The following is a 16,736-nucleotide window of genomic DNA, read 5'->3' as shown; positions in this document are numbered from 1 at the left end:
CATCCCGATTTTAGCACTGTCCCGCTGTTCCACCCGTGGGCCGAAGTGTCCCGCGGGTGGCCTGGTCGGGAGGTTGGGCAGACCCACTGCTGCAGCAGTGTGGCAGTGCAGGACCCTGGAGTAGCTGAATGTAAGCTGCGCACACACGCATGGCATCCATTCTGTGCAAGGAGAGGGCTGGGGGAAGTGCTGGGATCTCCCCAAGACTGACATTACACCGGAGGTGTGCCATGCAGGCATGTCCACAAATATCATCATTTAGGGGCGTGGGCTATGGTAATGAGGCCACACCCCATTTTTGATTGCACCTAGTCAGGCGTGGCGTCGCCAAGCGCAATGACAACCAATGCTGCACAGGGCAGGGCTACCCCTGTCGGGAAGGGAGAATGGATAATTTTAAATTACTCCCTGGTACCAATATGCAGATATGCAGCTCTGTTACTGGGCCAGTCGCATTCGGGAACACCATTCACATGGCAGTCCAATGGGTGATTTCATTAATGAACCTAAAGCCTAGCCTGGAATCACTGCACATGTACTAGTCCCAGGCATGCCCAGAAGGCCGTAGTGAGTACTAGGAAGAGGGTGGGCAGTAATTTGGCGATCCTGTCTAACACCAGCTGAGAATAATAAGAGATAATCAGAGGGATTAAGGCAGAAAAGTGGCCTATGGCCATAATATATATATATAATAAATAACAGCAGCCAGTAGAGACAGTCAGTTATCACCTTATTTTTGGATGATTTGGTGAAGGGTTATACTTTCAGATTGTATGGGATGCACAACCCCCACTATTAGGATAACAATAAGAACAAGCCAAATGAGCCTGTTTAATCACTCTAGACTGACACTGTTTCAAAAGATCACTTTTATTCTAGTACACTTATGATATCACATATGACAGATGTTCCCAAACTCTGCCATTACAGTACAGGTTTTAAGGATATACATGCTTTAGCACAGGTGACCTAATTAGCACCTCAGTCAATTTGATTTAACCCTCTGGGCTCAAGCATGGATATCCTCAAACCTGGACTGTAGTCGCGAGTTTGGGGAACCTCTGACATATAGCGTTTTTTCATTTGTTGTATGTGTGTGTTTGTATATAATATATATACATATATTAGACAGAGCCCCAAGGATTCTCAACCCTTAGAACCAAGAGTGTTAGGGACAGTGATGTCACAAACTGCTTTGTGATGTCACCTGGCTGCTGGCTCAGTGACTTATCAACATAATTTCCCTCTTTGTACCTTCACCATTTCCAGTGGTAAGGTGCTTTTCTTGTGCTTAGCGAGCTTGTGTTTATTATATAATATATAACATGAGAACAAAAAAGAGAAAGCGACCAAAGAAGAACAGGTGCGCTGCAGAGGAGCTAGAGGCTCCTAGCGGGAGGAATAAGGAGGATGTACGCGAGGTGAGAGGAGACCTTCCCAATATCCTAGAGGAAGGAGGCACTCAGGTGAGCGAGGAGAACCGGGCAGCTGAGACGGCCTCAAAGACTCTCCAAAAGAAGAGCAAAAAGAGGCAGACTAGATCTAAGAAGCCGTCAGATGAGGCCCCAAATAAGAGGAGGAAAGTGGATAAGACCAGCAGTAACAGAGCGGCCATTAAGAGGCCCCTAGACAAGATGGAGGACAGCAGGAGGAATAAAAAAAAGAAAAAGGAGGAGCCAGAAGATCCAGGTGAGGGACCCAGCGCGCCCATCAGTACAGCCATGGCTGTGTCACACCGGAGGGGCAATAAGCGGTCTCACACAACTGAGGGCAATGGCGGTAAAAAGAAATTTAAGACAACAGCAGGTAAATTATTTTTATTAAAAAATATGAAATGTATTGTAAATTTTATTACAGAAGTAAGTGAGGTGTCATATACAGTAGTACTGATGTCAGGGCTGTTGATGGAGGAGACTGGGCCGGGTACTGGTGGAGGTGATGCTACGACTCCTTCAGCCAGGATTTGTCCCCATCAGCCAGGGGCAGATCGTCTCCCCCCCCGTAACACTTGCAGAGAGAGAGAGGAGACAGCAGCTCATCAGCAGCAGCCTGCTCATTCTCCCTGCCCAATGTGCAATTGACATGAGTAATGAGAACCCCTCCTCTCAACGCCACTAATTTCTGTGTGTCAGCACCAAGAACAAGAGCACAAGTCAGTCGTAACTCCAACCCAACATATATGCGCTGCTCGGGGAGGCGCAAGTTATCTTACACCACTGGACTTGCGCATGGAGACTCAGGACCTCATTCAGAGTCGGTCGTTGTGGCCGCATGGTCGTACGCCACCGATGTTCGCTAAACTGCGCATGCGTAAAGTTTGCAATGCGCGTGCGCAAACTAGCTGCTACGATCAGAAATTTCTCTCTCCTTGAACACAGCCAGGTCGGTAGTTTGAGTGACAGAATGAGGCGTTTGTGGGTGGTAACAGGGGAAGGTGCTTGAAAACGGGGGAGTGGAGATCCGAACGCAGGCGTGCCTAATTATGCGAACGTCGTTTTATGGGAGTGCATAGTTAACAAAGTAGTGTCATGGCACACGTGACATGGGTGGTTTGTACACTGACCTGATCGTAGTGCTTAAGAGAGGGTATGGTCAACTTAAGCTCTACGACCAGTTCCGATGGTTACCGATGGTCTCGATTAATCCTTATATGGCCAGAGATGACGTGTAATGCGTACGAGAAGGGGGCGTATTTTTTGTCTTACGGCCGCATCCTCCCCTTGGTCGGCCAGCTAACGATCCGATCTTAAGGACGCAACTTGCGAGTGCATCATTTGCATATCCGGCCCCTTTTCCCTTACGACCGTGCAGCCGCAACGACCGACTCTGAATGAGGTCCTCAGTACCGCTTCACCAAGCACAAGGGGCGCTAAGTGTTTGTTACATGCAGCTCGCAATACTGACACCGTGTGATACATTGTATGTGACATGATTGTATTTATCTCCTGTGCAGTAACTCAGGCCCCATGTACACAACACAAAGATTTATTATTTTACAGGTAAATCATTATGATCTAGCAGCAAACTGGTGCATTTCTCTGCTAAACCTTCTCTTTCCCTAACTGGGCCTGATTCAGAGTTGTACTCAAACCCAATGGTGGGGGGACTACACATGTGCAGAACGGGTCCTGCCTCATTGCACACAGTGCCCCCTAATCCACAGCCTGGTTGACAGGTTGCGGCCATTTGGGAGCGGGGAGGGGGTGGCGCAGCAGCGGATTCTCGGACGCAGCAGCGGATCACACATGCATGACGCTTCCTGCAGCTTTAGTATATTTACACACTGCAGCTGCGTCCAAAGACACTGATGCTGCTGTGTGTACTGCGTCCATCTCTGGCTCAGGCGTAATGAGCTCTATTAGATAGCCCCACTTTTCCTTCTCTCTCTATAAGCAGTATTATCACTATAGTGTATACTTGTCATAGGTATAATGTATTTACCCCTCTCTCACCTCTCGCCGCTCTTCACGTCTTTTCCCTATCACCCAGCTCTATGCAACCTCTTTATTATATAATAATTACTATTCTACAGCACCTGTCACTTTGTTGTTCTATTGTCCTATCCAATGTTGTAGTCAGGATGATTTACCCCTTATTAATCTGTTTCATCTCTGTCGCACCCCAAGAACATATGATAAAGCCAAGTAATAATATACTGACTGGGTACTACAGAAAACCAGCATTAATACTGTAACCTAATGGTTCATAACACATAACCCCAGTTGTATACTTCTCTCTTTCTGGGCAGGATATATCATGCATCGCATTTTGGATGTCATACATTGCACCACTAGTTGCATACAGTAGTGCGGTATGTATGTACAACTGTGATTATAAATGTAAAGGACAGCTCTTCCAATAAGAGCCGGTGTGCGGACTTCCAGGTTTATGACCCAGGAGTCCTTCTGCGCATGCGTGTCTGTCGGCCAGCACAAGTTGTGGGGGACACTGGGAAGGATCCTATTGGATCCCTGTCGGGGAATTATGTGGTAAGAAGACAATAAGCTCCTATTAGGCTATGGAGTACAAGCTCCACAAAGTTTTGCTTTTCTGAGCTTGGGCATATGGGGAATGTGATCAAACCTCAGAAAACAGCAGTTGTTGGGTTTTGACCGCATTTTGGGCTTGATGCATCCCGCCCTCTATGCTATAATTATCTGTAACATTTAAAAAGTTACATCAGCAGAAAAAAACCCAGAGCTGTAACCAGACTTTTTGGTGCCCTGTGCCAGAAAAAGCATAGTTGTCCCCCCCCTTCATTTTTCAAATTGGAACATAAGAAAGTGTACCCAAAAAAGGGCCATGGCCTCATGGGGATGGGCCAGGGAAGAGATAGGGGAAGCCAGGAGATGCTGGGGATAAAAGAAGAGGAAGCTACAAGTGAGAATTATAATAAACAGGGAAATTGACAGGCACAAACAGCGCCCCCTGTCCTGCGGTGCCCTGGGCCATGGCACTGGTCACACTACCCTAGTTACAGCCCTGAAAAAAACACAAAGTTAATTTCAATAAAAAATGCTGATTTCTATTTATATCACAAGGTGGAAATAAGAACCCCCCAGCCAGCTCCCCTGAGACATCGGCTGCCTCTCACCTGATGGAAAGTTTAACCTTCCATGGAAAGATCGGAGAGGGCAGTTTCGGGAAGGTAAGTAATCAGTAGGGATTTTCCTGACTTCCCTGTAAACACTGCAGCAAACAGAACAGACCGTCTGATGACATAAGAACTTTACTTGCTGCATCATATTATTTATCAGCCATTATATACACAATGGGCGCTCTCCATTAAAAATACAATGGGGTCCATGTGAAAAGACAACTCTGAAGGAAACAGCAGCGTATTCCTTGTTCTTCCTCCATATTTGCTTTTGTACTCCTCCAGCATGGCTGGATTAAGGTTTGTAGGGGCCCCATGGCAGCTAACTTGTGGGGGCCCCTACCCATTAAATGATGAATAAAATATGTTGGTGATGTTATTAAAAAGTATAATGTGAAAATACTCACAGCACCACAAATGTGTTAAGTCCACTGTAGTGCCCCAGTTCCCATTATGCCACACAGAAACCTCAGTTCACATATGCCATAGTGCTCCCCCATGCTGATGCTATCGCTATGTGTAGGGGGTCCCCAGTGTGGGGGAGAGGTCTCTTGCAGCGACAGGCAGCACTTCCTGATGTTAGTGTATGTGGGGTGCGGTGACTGACAGTCAGATTACAGATGGCACAGGAGGGGGGTTCTCACCTTGTTCTGAAGAACGCTGTGGTCACTTTGTCTTGTCACCTTCTGTTTGTACAATGATCTCTGGGAGTGTTGGCTCTGCAGGCTCCGCAGCTGAGGACACTGAGCCTGATTCAGGTTGGATTGCAATGCTGCCTTCGCACGCAGCCGGCTGACGTTTGCATTCTGCGCATGCGTATAAGACGCAGTGCGTGTGCACGAACCAGGAGCTGCGATAGGGAAGCGATCACAGTTAGCACGCAGTCCCATCGCACATTGATTGACAGGAAGTGACCGTATGGGGGTGGTCGGTGGAAAGCAGGCATGCCTGTGCGTTTGAATGCCTTTAGGGGCATGCATAATGAAGCCCCTGCAATAGCATACATGAGGTCTAGATGGCGACAGGAAGTTTAGCAGTCTGTGAGGTATGGTCAGGTCAATCACAACTGTGCGTATGGGTTCGATGTTACCGATGTTTGCGCTGAATTGTGGATTTATGTAATGGGAAGTGGGTGGCTTAATACAGCGGTTGACATCTTGGTATAGTGTTGCAGTTGCCGTATAATCGCATTCATTAGCATATTTTCACAGCGACCGGATACGTGCAAACGCAGCCTTGCATTCCATGCTAAATCAGGCCCACTGTGCATTGCTTCTGTCCCTTAGAACCAGTGATGTAACGTCACCCCCGGCCTGCATTACATACTGCACTGCTCCCTGGGGTCCCAGTCCTCACTCTCTGTCTCATCCAGGTGTTGCTGGCTTCCCATACCATCACCAGACAGCGGCTGGCTGTGAAAATGGTACAAAAGAGGACATTAGTGAGCAGCTTTAGGAACTCCATGTTCATAGAGAGAGACATCCTGGAAATAACTGGGGAGAGCGCGTTCTTCACGCATGGATATGCCGCGCTCCAGACACCGGTAAGAGTGTCTGTCACAATGATGACTAACGTCTTATTACACCGAGTAACAGTTTTGCTTAATAAAAATAAAATATTTATTGTATCTCATCGGTTCATTATAACAGTTCTTGTTCTCAGACACTTGTATGTATCACCTTCCTCCTATAGGTCACAGCCAGACTATCCAATGCCATAGCTTGCTGGCTATGTTATTGCAAATATAAATTATGTAAATTAACTGAATAATGTGTATGAGAAACAAGGTAATACTAATAACACATAACACAACCGTTCTTGCTGTGGTAATGGTAACACTTTTCCTATCAGGCTACCGTTCCACCAGAGTACGCTGCGCCCCCCCTTTACCTGTCAGCAGCAGCAGTCTGTGTCTCCCCAGCCCAGCAGACCCTGATGTATGCTGGGCTGTGGTGGGACCAGGGAGGCTGACCAGCAGCAGCAGTCTTCTCTGGATCAGTGGAGGGAAGAGGAGCGATTACACTGACTGTACGCCCCCCTGGAGTTGCCTGGCTAAGGGGCACACGACTTTGCCCTGCGCAACAAATATTATTTTTTTCTTTCCATTTTTTTTGTTAGGGTGTGTGGCCATGGTCGGCATAGTGGGGGGCGTGGTGCGGCATAGGAAAAGGAGTGGCTGGCACAGGATGCGGCATTGGAGTGAAGATGTGATCACATCATCATGACCTGGCCCTTCACTACACAATGCTGGAGATTACACAAATTGCCGGCCCCTCCCCCCCCGCCGGACCAACCTCAAGTAGACGGCTGCAGATAGAGTGCAGTGGAGTTCAGGGGTGGCATCTGGCCCGGGAATCTCACCCACTTTTCCAGGTGGACGGGAGCTCCACCCAATTTTCCGGAGGCTGTCTGCCATTTCAGGATAGTAGGCAAGCATGGTGACATACCGCCCAACTGTCACGCATTCAGCAGGACAGTCCCATTTTTCTGGGACTGTCCCGCTGTCCCACCCGCGGGCCGCAGTGTACAGCGGTGGGGGGGAAGTTGGGGGGAAGCATACAGTGCTGCTTTGCAGCGCAGAGCAACGGGTGTGTAGAGCGAGAATAGTTGATGTGCGCATGCGCACAGCATCTATTCACAGTATGGGGGGGAAGCCCGGGGGCAGCCCAGCATCTCGGAGTTACTGAGCACGCCCCTTAGTGATGCAAATGTTGGCGTACCATCCAGCCACGCCCACGTTGGCGCGTAGAAGACCCGATTCGCCTAGGACAAATGTTGGGAGGTATGTGGGGAGTATTGTCTGCTGTGTGTCAGAGTAATGCCCATAATGTAACTGATGCCATGCTCTCTGTCTCTTACACAGGACCATGTAGTTTTCATCATGGAGTACCTGAGTGGGGGAGACCTGACCCAATTCATCAATTGCAGAGCCCCTTTTGACATCAGTACTACAAGGTAAGAGTGACAATGGGTACATTCGGTGCTGAGGCCGGTGTCTGGCTGTGGTGTAAGATTAGCCCAAATTTCCATTGTTTCTCCCACTAGGCTCCTTTCATTGTTGCCCCATAACCGCTCCCCTATCTCCACATCTTGGTGCCCATCCCCCATAGCATCCTATCACTATAACAGCAATACATGGAAAAAATTCAACCTATCTGGCCCAACGTTTATAATATGTAAATATCATTATTAATATGAGAGATAGTAACAGCACCTCTGTACATCTAATGCAGTAGGACTCGGCCCATACACCCTAAACCTGGGTACACACTAGCCAATGTGTACCAGGACGATATGTCGGCCGACCAGATGATATCTCATGCAACCGTGGTAGCACCCAGAGAGTCCGTACACACTATGCGATCCACACTAACTGTTATTCCGTTATGTGTCGTAACGATAGAGCGTTCAATGGATCTCATAGTGTGCACCCAGCATAACAAATCCAGGCCGGACCATTATAGGTTTCCATGGCGACAGGTCTGTGTATAATAAAGAGTCTCCTGGACTTAGGGCTCCAGTGTGTTACTTAGCCGTACAGGAAGCCTGTGTGACAATGTTTCCCGTAACGATATCAGGGGGAATGTGCCATCTCATTATTATCAGTCATCTCACTTTCACAATATTTCTACTGATAATTATTTTCTTTCTTCCCCATCAGATTTATAGCAGCAGAACTTGTATGTGGGCTGCGCTTCCTGCACACGAGGGGAATCATTCACAGGTAATGTATTATTTCTAATGATCACATATAGTAACCCCCTCATAGAGTTACAGTGTAGCTGTTATGTCCTTGTCATTCATTTCTGGGTACCATCATGATATTTGGGGTAAGACTGTTATGACCGATCCACGCACCATCTTATCTCCCCCTTCATCCCACCCCATGGATAGTGACTGTATGCAGCTGTTCTCCAAAGCGACTGTCATCCTAGTGACCACATCTAATGTTACAGGTCCCTTCGTCGCACTGTGGGCGGGATGCAGGACGCTGTGCATTTTGCATGCGATGCATCCCACACTCACTGCAAGCATAACATTATTTATTAACGCCGTATGCTTGAAAAAATCAAAGTACAGCTCTCCCGGTAAGGCCTGTCTTTTGCGATAGAAGAAACCCGGGTTTATTACCCTGAAGTCCTTCTGCGTATGCGTTGAGTGACGTACACGCTGCAGGGAGTGTAGGGAGGTATCCCTAGCAGGGGGAGTTCCGAATTCAAGCCCATAGGCTTCTATTGGACAAAGCCATCTAAACATTGCATTACCCACTACATTCAAGCCCCGGAATGTATGGAATTCCGGAGCTTGGTGCATACGCGGTGAGATGCATTCTGCATTGCTGCATCCAGCACTGTGACACTCTAATGGTTTTTATTATGTCACTCTAGGGACCTTTCTCCACAATAATTCAAGTTCTACAGCTGGTAGTTCTCTGACAAACAGAACTTACACTCACTCTCCTCACAGGGACATGAAACCAGACAACATTCTCCTGGATGCAGCTGGCCATGTGAAGATTGCCGATTTCGGCCTGGCAGTGAAGAATATCCATGGCCATAAAATGAACAGTGAGTGTGTGGGGACCCCAGGTTACATGGCCCCAGAGGTAAGTAACACAGTCTTCCCCTACAGGCTTCTCATGTCATCATTTCCATATTTATCCCACCATATCCTGGTCCCAGAGTTTGTTACAAGGGGGTGCAGGGGGTGTGGGCCGCACCCGTGTGTCACTGACCGAGGGGTGACACCAGAGGCGTCTTTAGAGAGGAGGGGGCCCATGTGCATCCCCCATCAAAGGCCCCCTCCTCTCACTCCAGCGGCCGTCATCTAACTGCCGTGGCTGGCCGGCTACCGTAGAATCAATAGACTCTGGGAACTAGTGTGTGCCTGGAGTCTATTTCGCATGCGCAGATCACAGAGGAAATGGTGCGGCCGCCATTTTTAACGATTTCCTCACAGTGTATGCGCAAAACACCAGAAAAATGGCTGCGGTTTTCGCAGCAGCGTTCACGTTAGGACCAGTATATACAAATAATAGCCTAACTCGGTGCCTCCTGCCAGGATGGACAATGTACTAACTGTTTGTTTCTCTGTGTTGTCACAGATACTTTGTGATTTACCATATAACAGCATGGTGGACATCTTTTCATTTGGGGTCATTTTCTATCAGATGGCCACTGGGTCCTACGCATTTTATGCCGGTGAGGAGACCATTAAGATTGAGTATTCTGTTATGTATGACGCCCCGACGTATCCAAAGAACCTCGATCCAGAGATCCGGAACATCCTTCATAGAGTGAGTATAAACACGCGTATAACTGGGCCCGGAGAACATGGAGTCACAGAGGAAATAAGACCTAGATTATAACTAAGCACACACTAAATCAGGGGTGGGGAACCTTTTTGCTGCCGAGGGCCATTTTGATATATATACTGTAACATTATTCCTCCGTGTGAAGTCACACGGGGGCGCGGGTCACAATTGCCGGTGATTACAGCAACGGGGAGCTGTAAGGGCAGTGGTGTGTCTGTCTGAAGTGTCCTAAGAATGCTACAGGTGGCACTGCTGCATAGATTATGGCTGCAGGGTGCCATTCTAGGCCCCCTACTAGCCAGATGAGGCTAGCAGAAAAAAGCTATGAGGGCGAGACCAAATGATTCCGTGGGCCTTATATGGCCCCCGGGCCTGAGGTTCTCCATCCCTGCACTAAATGCATAGGCTATACGGGGTATAATTACTAAAGTGCAGGGTTTTAGAAGTGGAGATGTTGTACATAGCCACCAATCAGAATTTAGCTATTATTTTCTATAGGGTGCTAGATAAATGTTAAGTAGGATCCGATTGGTTGCTGTGGGCAACATTTCCACTTCTAAAAACCCGCACCTTAGTAAATATACCCCTAAGTGTCTGCAGTCACAGTATTCCCACCTAGTTATAGCCATACCCCTCAAATGTAACTGCAGCAGCAAGGCAGCAATGTGTAATACCATTTTTCCACCAAAAACCTGTCTCCAACCTGATACACTGAGCACAGCTCGCAGCCAGGATTTACCCCTTTTACACTGGCAGCTGGACCTGGGTTATTTTCTGGGTCTAGCTGTTCACAACGGACTCGGCTCTTCCGTGACCAAGGTCTTCCAATGTTACAGTGGATGGTTGTAGATGATGTCAACTCCAAGCGTTACTGAAGCCAATTCGCTGGTTTGAAGCATGCCCCTGGTCACCGTGACCCGTGTCACGCTGTTTACACTGCACCAAAACCCGGGTCCTTCAGTGACCAGGGTTGGATTCAGGGGTCACAAGACCTGGGTTATTCTTTCAAGGACCCTTTTACACCGAGCCATGACCCGGATACATCCGGCAATAACCTGGGTTATTGTGCCACTGGAGAAAGGGTATTCGATGGCCGGGTGAGAAGTTTGCTCTGAGAAGATTGCCCCATTTACAGGGCAGCTATCATGAAGCTTCAGTTGGAATAGGCTTTGGATAATATTATTACATACCTTCTATTTGTCATTATTAGCTAGGCATAAAGTAAGGCATATAGGAGACCTGGCTGCATTGGCGTCAGATTAGCATTGGCAGGAAAAGGGTTTTATGTCACTGATCAGATCTTTAGTTATACATATTACTTCCCATATTGTGTCCTCTTTTGGAGGACTCACTTTCTGATAAATACTAGTAAAATACAATATAGAATAATGATACAGTCACAGCCATAACAGGGCAAGAATTCGCACTTTGCCAGCCCTGACCCCCAAACATGTGCTGTCATGACATCATGATGAGGGGGCAGGACAACTGGTACCAGGATAAAGCTAAATGCCGGGAATGTCCTAACTAAGGAAGATCCAGGCGGCTCGGTAGCAGCTCTACGGCTGCTGGGTGCTATTCCACAGACAATTAACGTCACAAATATTATTTTACTAGAAGAATAGCATTTATGTTTAATAAGTCTCCAGCAACTGTAGTTGAAAAACGTTAGGTAAAGGATTTTATACATGTCGTCCTGAGAATAAAGTGCCATAAGGAATAAGGATGAAATTGGTCTAATGGTGCTTGTCTGCCATTAACAGCCTATACGTTTCTGTTTATCTCTACGATAGCTCCTAAGCAAGTCCCCAAAGAAGAGACAGGTGATGTGCAGCAATCTGAGAGGTCATCCATTTTTCTGCCCAATCAACTGGGAGGAATTGGAGGCTGGAAGAACAACTCCCCCATTTATTTTGCAGCCTGTAAGTATATGAATAAGATGGGAGTTTATGCCATGTGTGCGCTATCATGCAGTCACATTATCCCATAGACTACTGGGTGCAGCGATGGATGATGATGAGGAGAGATAAGTGACTTTGTAGGAAATTGTCACACAAAAGCGAATCTTCTGGCAGAATATTCTGTGTCACAGATTTGCGAAGTCCTGCTGATACAATGGGGTTCCTCACGTTATTGGTAAATTCAGATTAGATGAATACCTAGGAGCATATTTATCAATTATTGGTTATCGGCAAAAACAGATTAACATTCCCTGCGATGTGTTATGAGTGAAGTGCATACACGGGGGGGGGGGGGTGATTCAATGCATTGCGATGTTGAATAGTGCTGGAAGGGAGCTCCTGGAACTATTCAATTCACAGCAATACTTAACTTTGTTGGGAAGCAGTTAAGTCGGAGAATGCCAGTTTCCACGACTTAACCTGGGTGTTTAGTCGAGAGAACCGTCATTCTCCGACTAAAGTGCCAGCCACGAGGCTGTTAGCGCCATGCTAAGCCGGATAACAGCATTGCGGCTGGCACTTTAGTCGGATATCTCATCGCACCCTCCTGGGGCTGTTCAGCATCGTGCTGAATTGAATCCCTGAGATGGGGTACAGCACCCGATACCATGCACAAGCTGCTGATTACATGGAAGCTTGTGCAGCAAAGGGGTCTATTCAGATCCCTCCAGCTTGTTACTTACCTCCGGCGGCTCCGGGCTGTCACAGGCTTCCTCCACAGGTCCTCTTGTGCTCGCCTGCATGGGGAAGTTTGTGTAGCTACAGAACAGCAATGGCCACAGGGGAGCCAGATCGCACACGGGGTGGGGGTGGAGAGGAGGCCATCAGGATAAGAATCTAACGGCCACGGGGGTGGGAAGGGTGAGCCGATGTGAGGGGAGAGCCGGATCAGACACCGGCAAGGGGTGGAAGCGTGCAAGACCACTGTCTGAGCTCACCGTACCGCCTGGGATGGGCAGGGGGTGACATTCAGCAGTGAGGAAATCCTTACGTATACTTCAGCTACCGGGGAAAAGTATCACTTTTCCCATTAGCTGACTTCACAGAAAGCGCAGCTTTTAGGAAGTGATACTTTAGTTAGGGAGGCATGAAATATACCTCCAAAATATTTTTTAAACTTGCATCAAGTTTAAAATATAGTTATCACTAGTGATAATTATGTAATGATGGATAGGCCCCTTAGTCTGTTGTGGCCAAATGCAAATTGAGGAGAATATTTTACGGAATGTTTTTGAAAATTCCATTAAACTAACGATTGGGCATTCCCTCTTCCACCTCACCCCTGCTGGCCAACATGAGGAATTGCAGAGCTGTGACAGGCTGCAAGCACACTAGTTTTTTCAATGATTCTTAGAGGACTTATATAAGCTTTCTTAGTTAGTACTTCATTTGCAAAAAAACTGAGAAAATTTAACTTTATTTGTTTATGCTACTTTCTATAAATTTGCTGTAATTTTTTCCTTTCAAATATATTTATAATGTATAAAGGAAAACCAGCCCTACATTGTAATAACCCGAAAATCAGCCAGGTATCTCGTCAATTCGGTTACATATCTCTGTCACGTCATTTTCTCATTTCTGGTAGCAGCTCTGTATTAATATATTGATGTTTTATGTTATCATGCAGCATATAGGATAGCATAACATAGAATAGCGGGAAGAGCTTGCACACTATCTTGTTATTATTCTCCGTTATGACACATACGGTGACAAATTGCCCAATTAGTTCTGCATTTACCTGTCTATTATGTGACCAATCTGATTCATCTTCTTCGTAGACCCCAGTTACAATCAGGGAAAATGTACCCCTGGATGAGCTGCTGTCACCACCAGAAGCAAAGGTGCCACCAATGTCTATAAAGGAGAACAGCCTGTTCCGTGGGTTCTCATTTACAAGTGACAGGTGGAAGACAATGCAGACTTCATAATGCACTGCAGGTAACATCTCACCCAGTACATCACATCAGAGGACACCGGCTCCATCCTCATTCTGCTACCAACTATCTCAGCTGCAACATCTGCTGTGTCTTCCACATGTCATCAGTGTGTCATCTGCTGTGTCCTCCACGTGTCATCAGTGTGTCATCTGCTGTGTCCTCCACATCATCAGTGTCATCTGCTGTGCCCTCCACATCATCAGTGTGTCATCTTCTGTGCCCTCCACATGTCATCAGTGTGTCATCTGCTGTGCCCTCCAGTGTGTCATCTGCTGTGCCCTCCACATGTCATCTGCTGTGCCCTCCAGTGTGTCATCTGCTGTGTCCTCCACATCATCAGTGTGTCATCTGATGTGCCCTCCACATCATCAGTGAGTCATCTGCTGTGCCCTCCATATCATCAGTGTGTCATCTGCTGTGCCCTCCACATCATCAGTGTGTTATTTCCTGTGCCCTCCACATGTCATCTGCTGTGCCCTCCACATGTCATCTGCTGTGCCCTCCACATCATCAGTGTATAATCTGCTGTGCCCACCACATGTCATCTGCTGTATCCTCCACATGTCATCTGCTGTGTCCTCCACATGTCATCTGCTCTTCGTCTGCTCTGCCCTCCACATGTCAGTAATAACATCTTCTGGATCCTCAAGTCAGCAATATCATCAGTAAAGTGCTGCAGAATGTGTATGAGGTATAACTATTAATAAAATAATATATTTTCCTACCTCTGTGTATGAGAAACCTGATTGACTCACTTATTCCTTTAATGCATATAAGAAAAACCATCCACTCATTACACTCTATATCATACAGCGTGATTTATACTACACGGAATGCTGTATGTCAGCAAGCATTACCTCCTGCACACCCCACAGATAGGGCCTAATTCACAGATGTACGCTAATGCTGAACTGAGACACCGAAGACATTTTTATTACTTACGGGATCGCAGTTGCAGGCAGAGACATGCCCCCGGAAATGGTCACGACACGCCTGCGTTTGATTCGCCATCTCCCTTATTGCCGCCCACAAACTGTCCCTGCCTGTCAGTCACTTTGCGAATAGATCCTCACTGCGAGTGACAATGAAAATTGCGCACGTGCGGCGTGACTCAGACACATGCACAGATAACCGATAATCATTAAAACTATGGAAGCAATGGTGTTGCGTCCATCTCTAATTCAGGCCCATGGTCTCATCACCATTTCGCCCTGCTGGCATTTTAGATGGGGCAGCCGGCTCCTCTACAAACTCATGGATCACCAAAGTTACTATTTGTTCCCATGATCTGTAGCCTCTTACAGTATATGCTCAATAATAACTGTAATTTACATTAACAATGTAGAATCATTTGCTGGGCACACAATTCTTAGTCTGTCTGACTCTCACCAGCTGCTAAAACAAACACACAAACGGCGGTGGTTTGTTTGTTACTGTGTAGTGTGGACCGCACTACACTTAATGAAACCAGCGGTGCTCTCCAGTGGCCAGCACTCCAGGCAGCTGGCTAATGGCAGCGCTGGCCCTGGTTGGGGTCCCCCACTCCCCACCCTCTCCAGTGCCCCATACCGCCTGTACCCTCTGGTTCTACCACCAGTACCATGTAATTTATGTGTGTATTGAGTAGTGAAGTGCTCCGGACCATTTTTGCTGGATTTGGATTTGGCTCTGATTCATCATCTGGTTTTGGATTTGCCAAACCTGCCGTGACTAGTTTTGGATTTGGATTTTCTACAAAAATTTACAAAAAAAGCTAATTCATTAATTTCCTGTAATTTACAGTCAATTTAGACCACCTCACAGCTTATAAGGTGTCCATAACTTTATTGCAATTAAAGACACTATAACAACTTACAACTAACTTATACTAAAATAAAGACACCTTCCTGCCAACACCAGGTTCAAAGAACCGCAGCCTGCCACCCAGAACAAAACACTAGTCCGCATCCAAAAAGAAAAACAACACCCAAAAACACACCTACCATAACTCTGACAAATGCACCCCATCAGAGAGGAAAAATTTAACTTGTTCCAACCGCAAACTTGGGTGCCACACCAACAAATCACCAGACCCAGAGGCAAAACAAGAAATAGCCCTATTAAACTTCAGGCGAGCCGTATCCAAGGCCAAAAGGTCTCTAGAAACCATTCATACATGGTCAAGGACAACATCCGACCACACCAAGCACACCTCATGCCACCATGACCGTAGGGCGGCCAAGTCAGCCTTCATCCACAAGATCAGCTTAATACTCCCGACTGTCCAATACCATTGCCTCCAAGGTGAATCGCCAACCATGACAGGCCCCCACAGCGAAAGTACAAAGAACCGACCAATGCATAACTCGGACACCAAGACCACCGAACCTGATGGCCACCTAACAGGGCCGTCCTTCTTGCCATCCCATGCTCCAATAAATAAATGAATGGCCCACAATCCACACTTGCTCAGAAGACACGGGCAAAGTTGTAAAAGAACAAACAGAACTAAAACGCTGCAGTGATAGAACTTGGATAGAGTGGTAACCAGTGGCGTAACTATAAAAGTTGCTCCCACCTGCCAAAAAATCTCTGGCGCCCCCTCCCTCCCCCCCTCCCCTCAAAAAAAAAAAGGAGACGACGTATAAAGATTACATATCTGTTATGGTTAAGAACTAAGTACATTTAAAAACTTTGCAAGCTCCATACAATATGATGCTGCTGGAGGGAATAGCAGTGAGAGGCAGGGGGCAGGTAGGGAGTACCAGTGGGAGGCAGGGGGCAGGATGGGAATAGCAGTGGGAGGCAGGGGCAGGATGGGAATAGCAGTGGGAGGCAGGGGGCAGGATGGGAATAGCAGTGGGAAGCATTGGAGTGGAAGGACTTGCTGGGAAGGTCACACACAGTATGCTGAAGGAAAATCTATGGGGGTCACCTTATCTCTGCTG

At 47.2% G+C, this 16,736-nt stretch overlaps 1 protein-coding gene across 1 annotated transcript; it reads left to right on the top strand.

Moving 5' to 3' along the window:
* Positions 1 to 1,325: 1,325 nt before the first annotated feature.
* On the top strand, positions 1,326 to 13,800 carry LOC148538597 (protein kinase C delta type-like). The gene is made up of 9 exons (XM_088453289.1): positions 1,326 to 1,806; positions 4,542 to 4,648; positions 5,970 to 6,140; positions 7,461 to 7,552; positions 8,259 to 8,321; positions 9,065 to 9,203; positions 9,702 to 9,893; positions 11,705 to 11,833; positions 13,651 to 13,800. Exons 1-9 carry the CDS (start codon positions 1,326 to 1,328, stop codon positions 13,798 to 13,800), a joined length of 1,524 nt encoding a protein of 507 aa, XP_088309415.1.
* Positions 13,801 to 16,736: the final 2,936 nt, after the last annotated feature.

The sequence above is a fragment of the Taudactylus pleione genome, unplaced genomic scaffold, assembly GCF_031769625.1.
Source record: "Taudactylus pleione unplaced genomic scaffold, aTauple2 ptg000039l, whole genome shotgun sequence".
In the NCBI taxonomy this organism is placed as follows: domain Eukaryota; kingdom Metazoa; phylum Chordata; class Amphibia; order Anura; family Myobatrachidae; genus Taudactylus; species Taudactylus pleione.
Note: the sequence above shows the minus strand (reverse complement) of the source record. Positions and strands in the feature narration are given on the sequence as shown.

What these genes read in the sequence shown, in the direction of transcription:
- LOC148538597 (XM_088453289.1), top strand. Translation starts at nt 1,326, where the DNA reads ATGAGAACAAAAAAGAGAAAGCGACCAAAGAAGAACAGGTGCGCTGCA. An exon ending in ATGCCGCGCTCCAGACACCG is followed by an intron (nt 6,141 to 7,460) that starts GTAAGAGTGTCT and finishes TCTCTTACACAG; the next exon opens with GACCATGTAGTTTTCATCAT. An exon ending in CAGGTTACATGGCCCCAGAG is followed by an intron (nt 9,204 to 9,701) that starts GTAAGTAACACA and finishes GTGTTGTCACAG; the next exon opens with ATACTTTGTGATTTACCATA.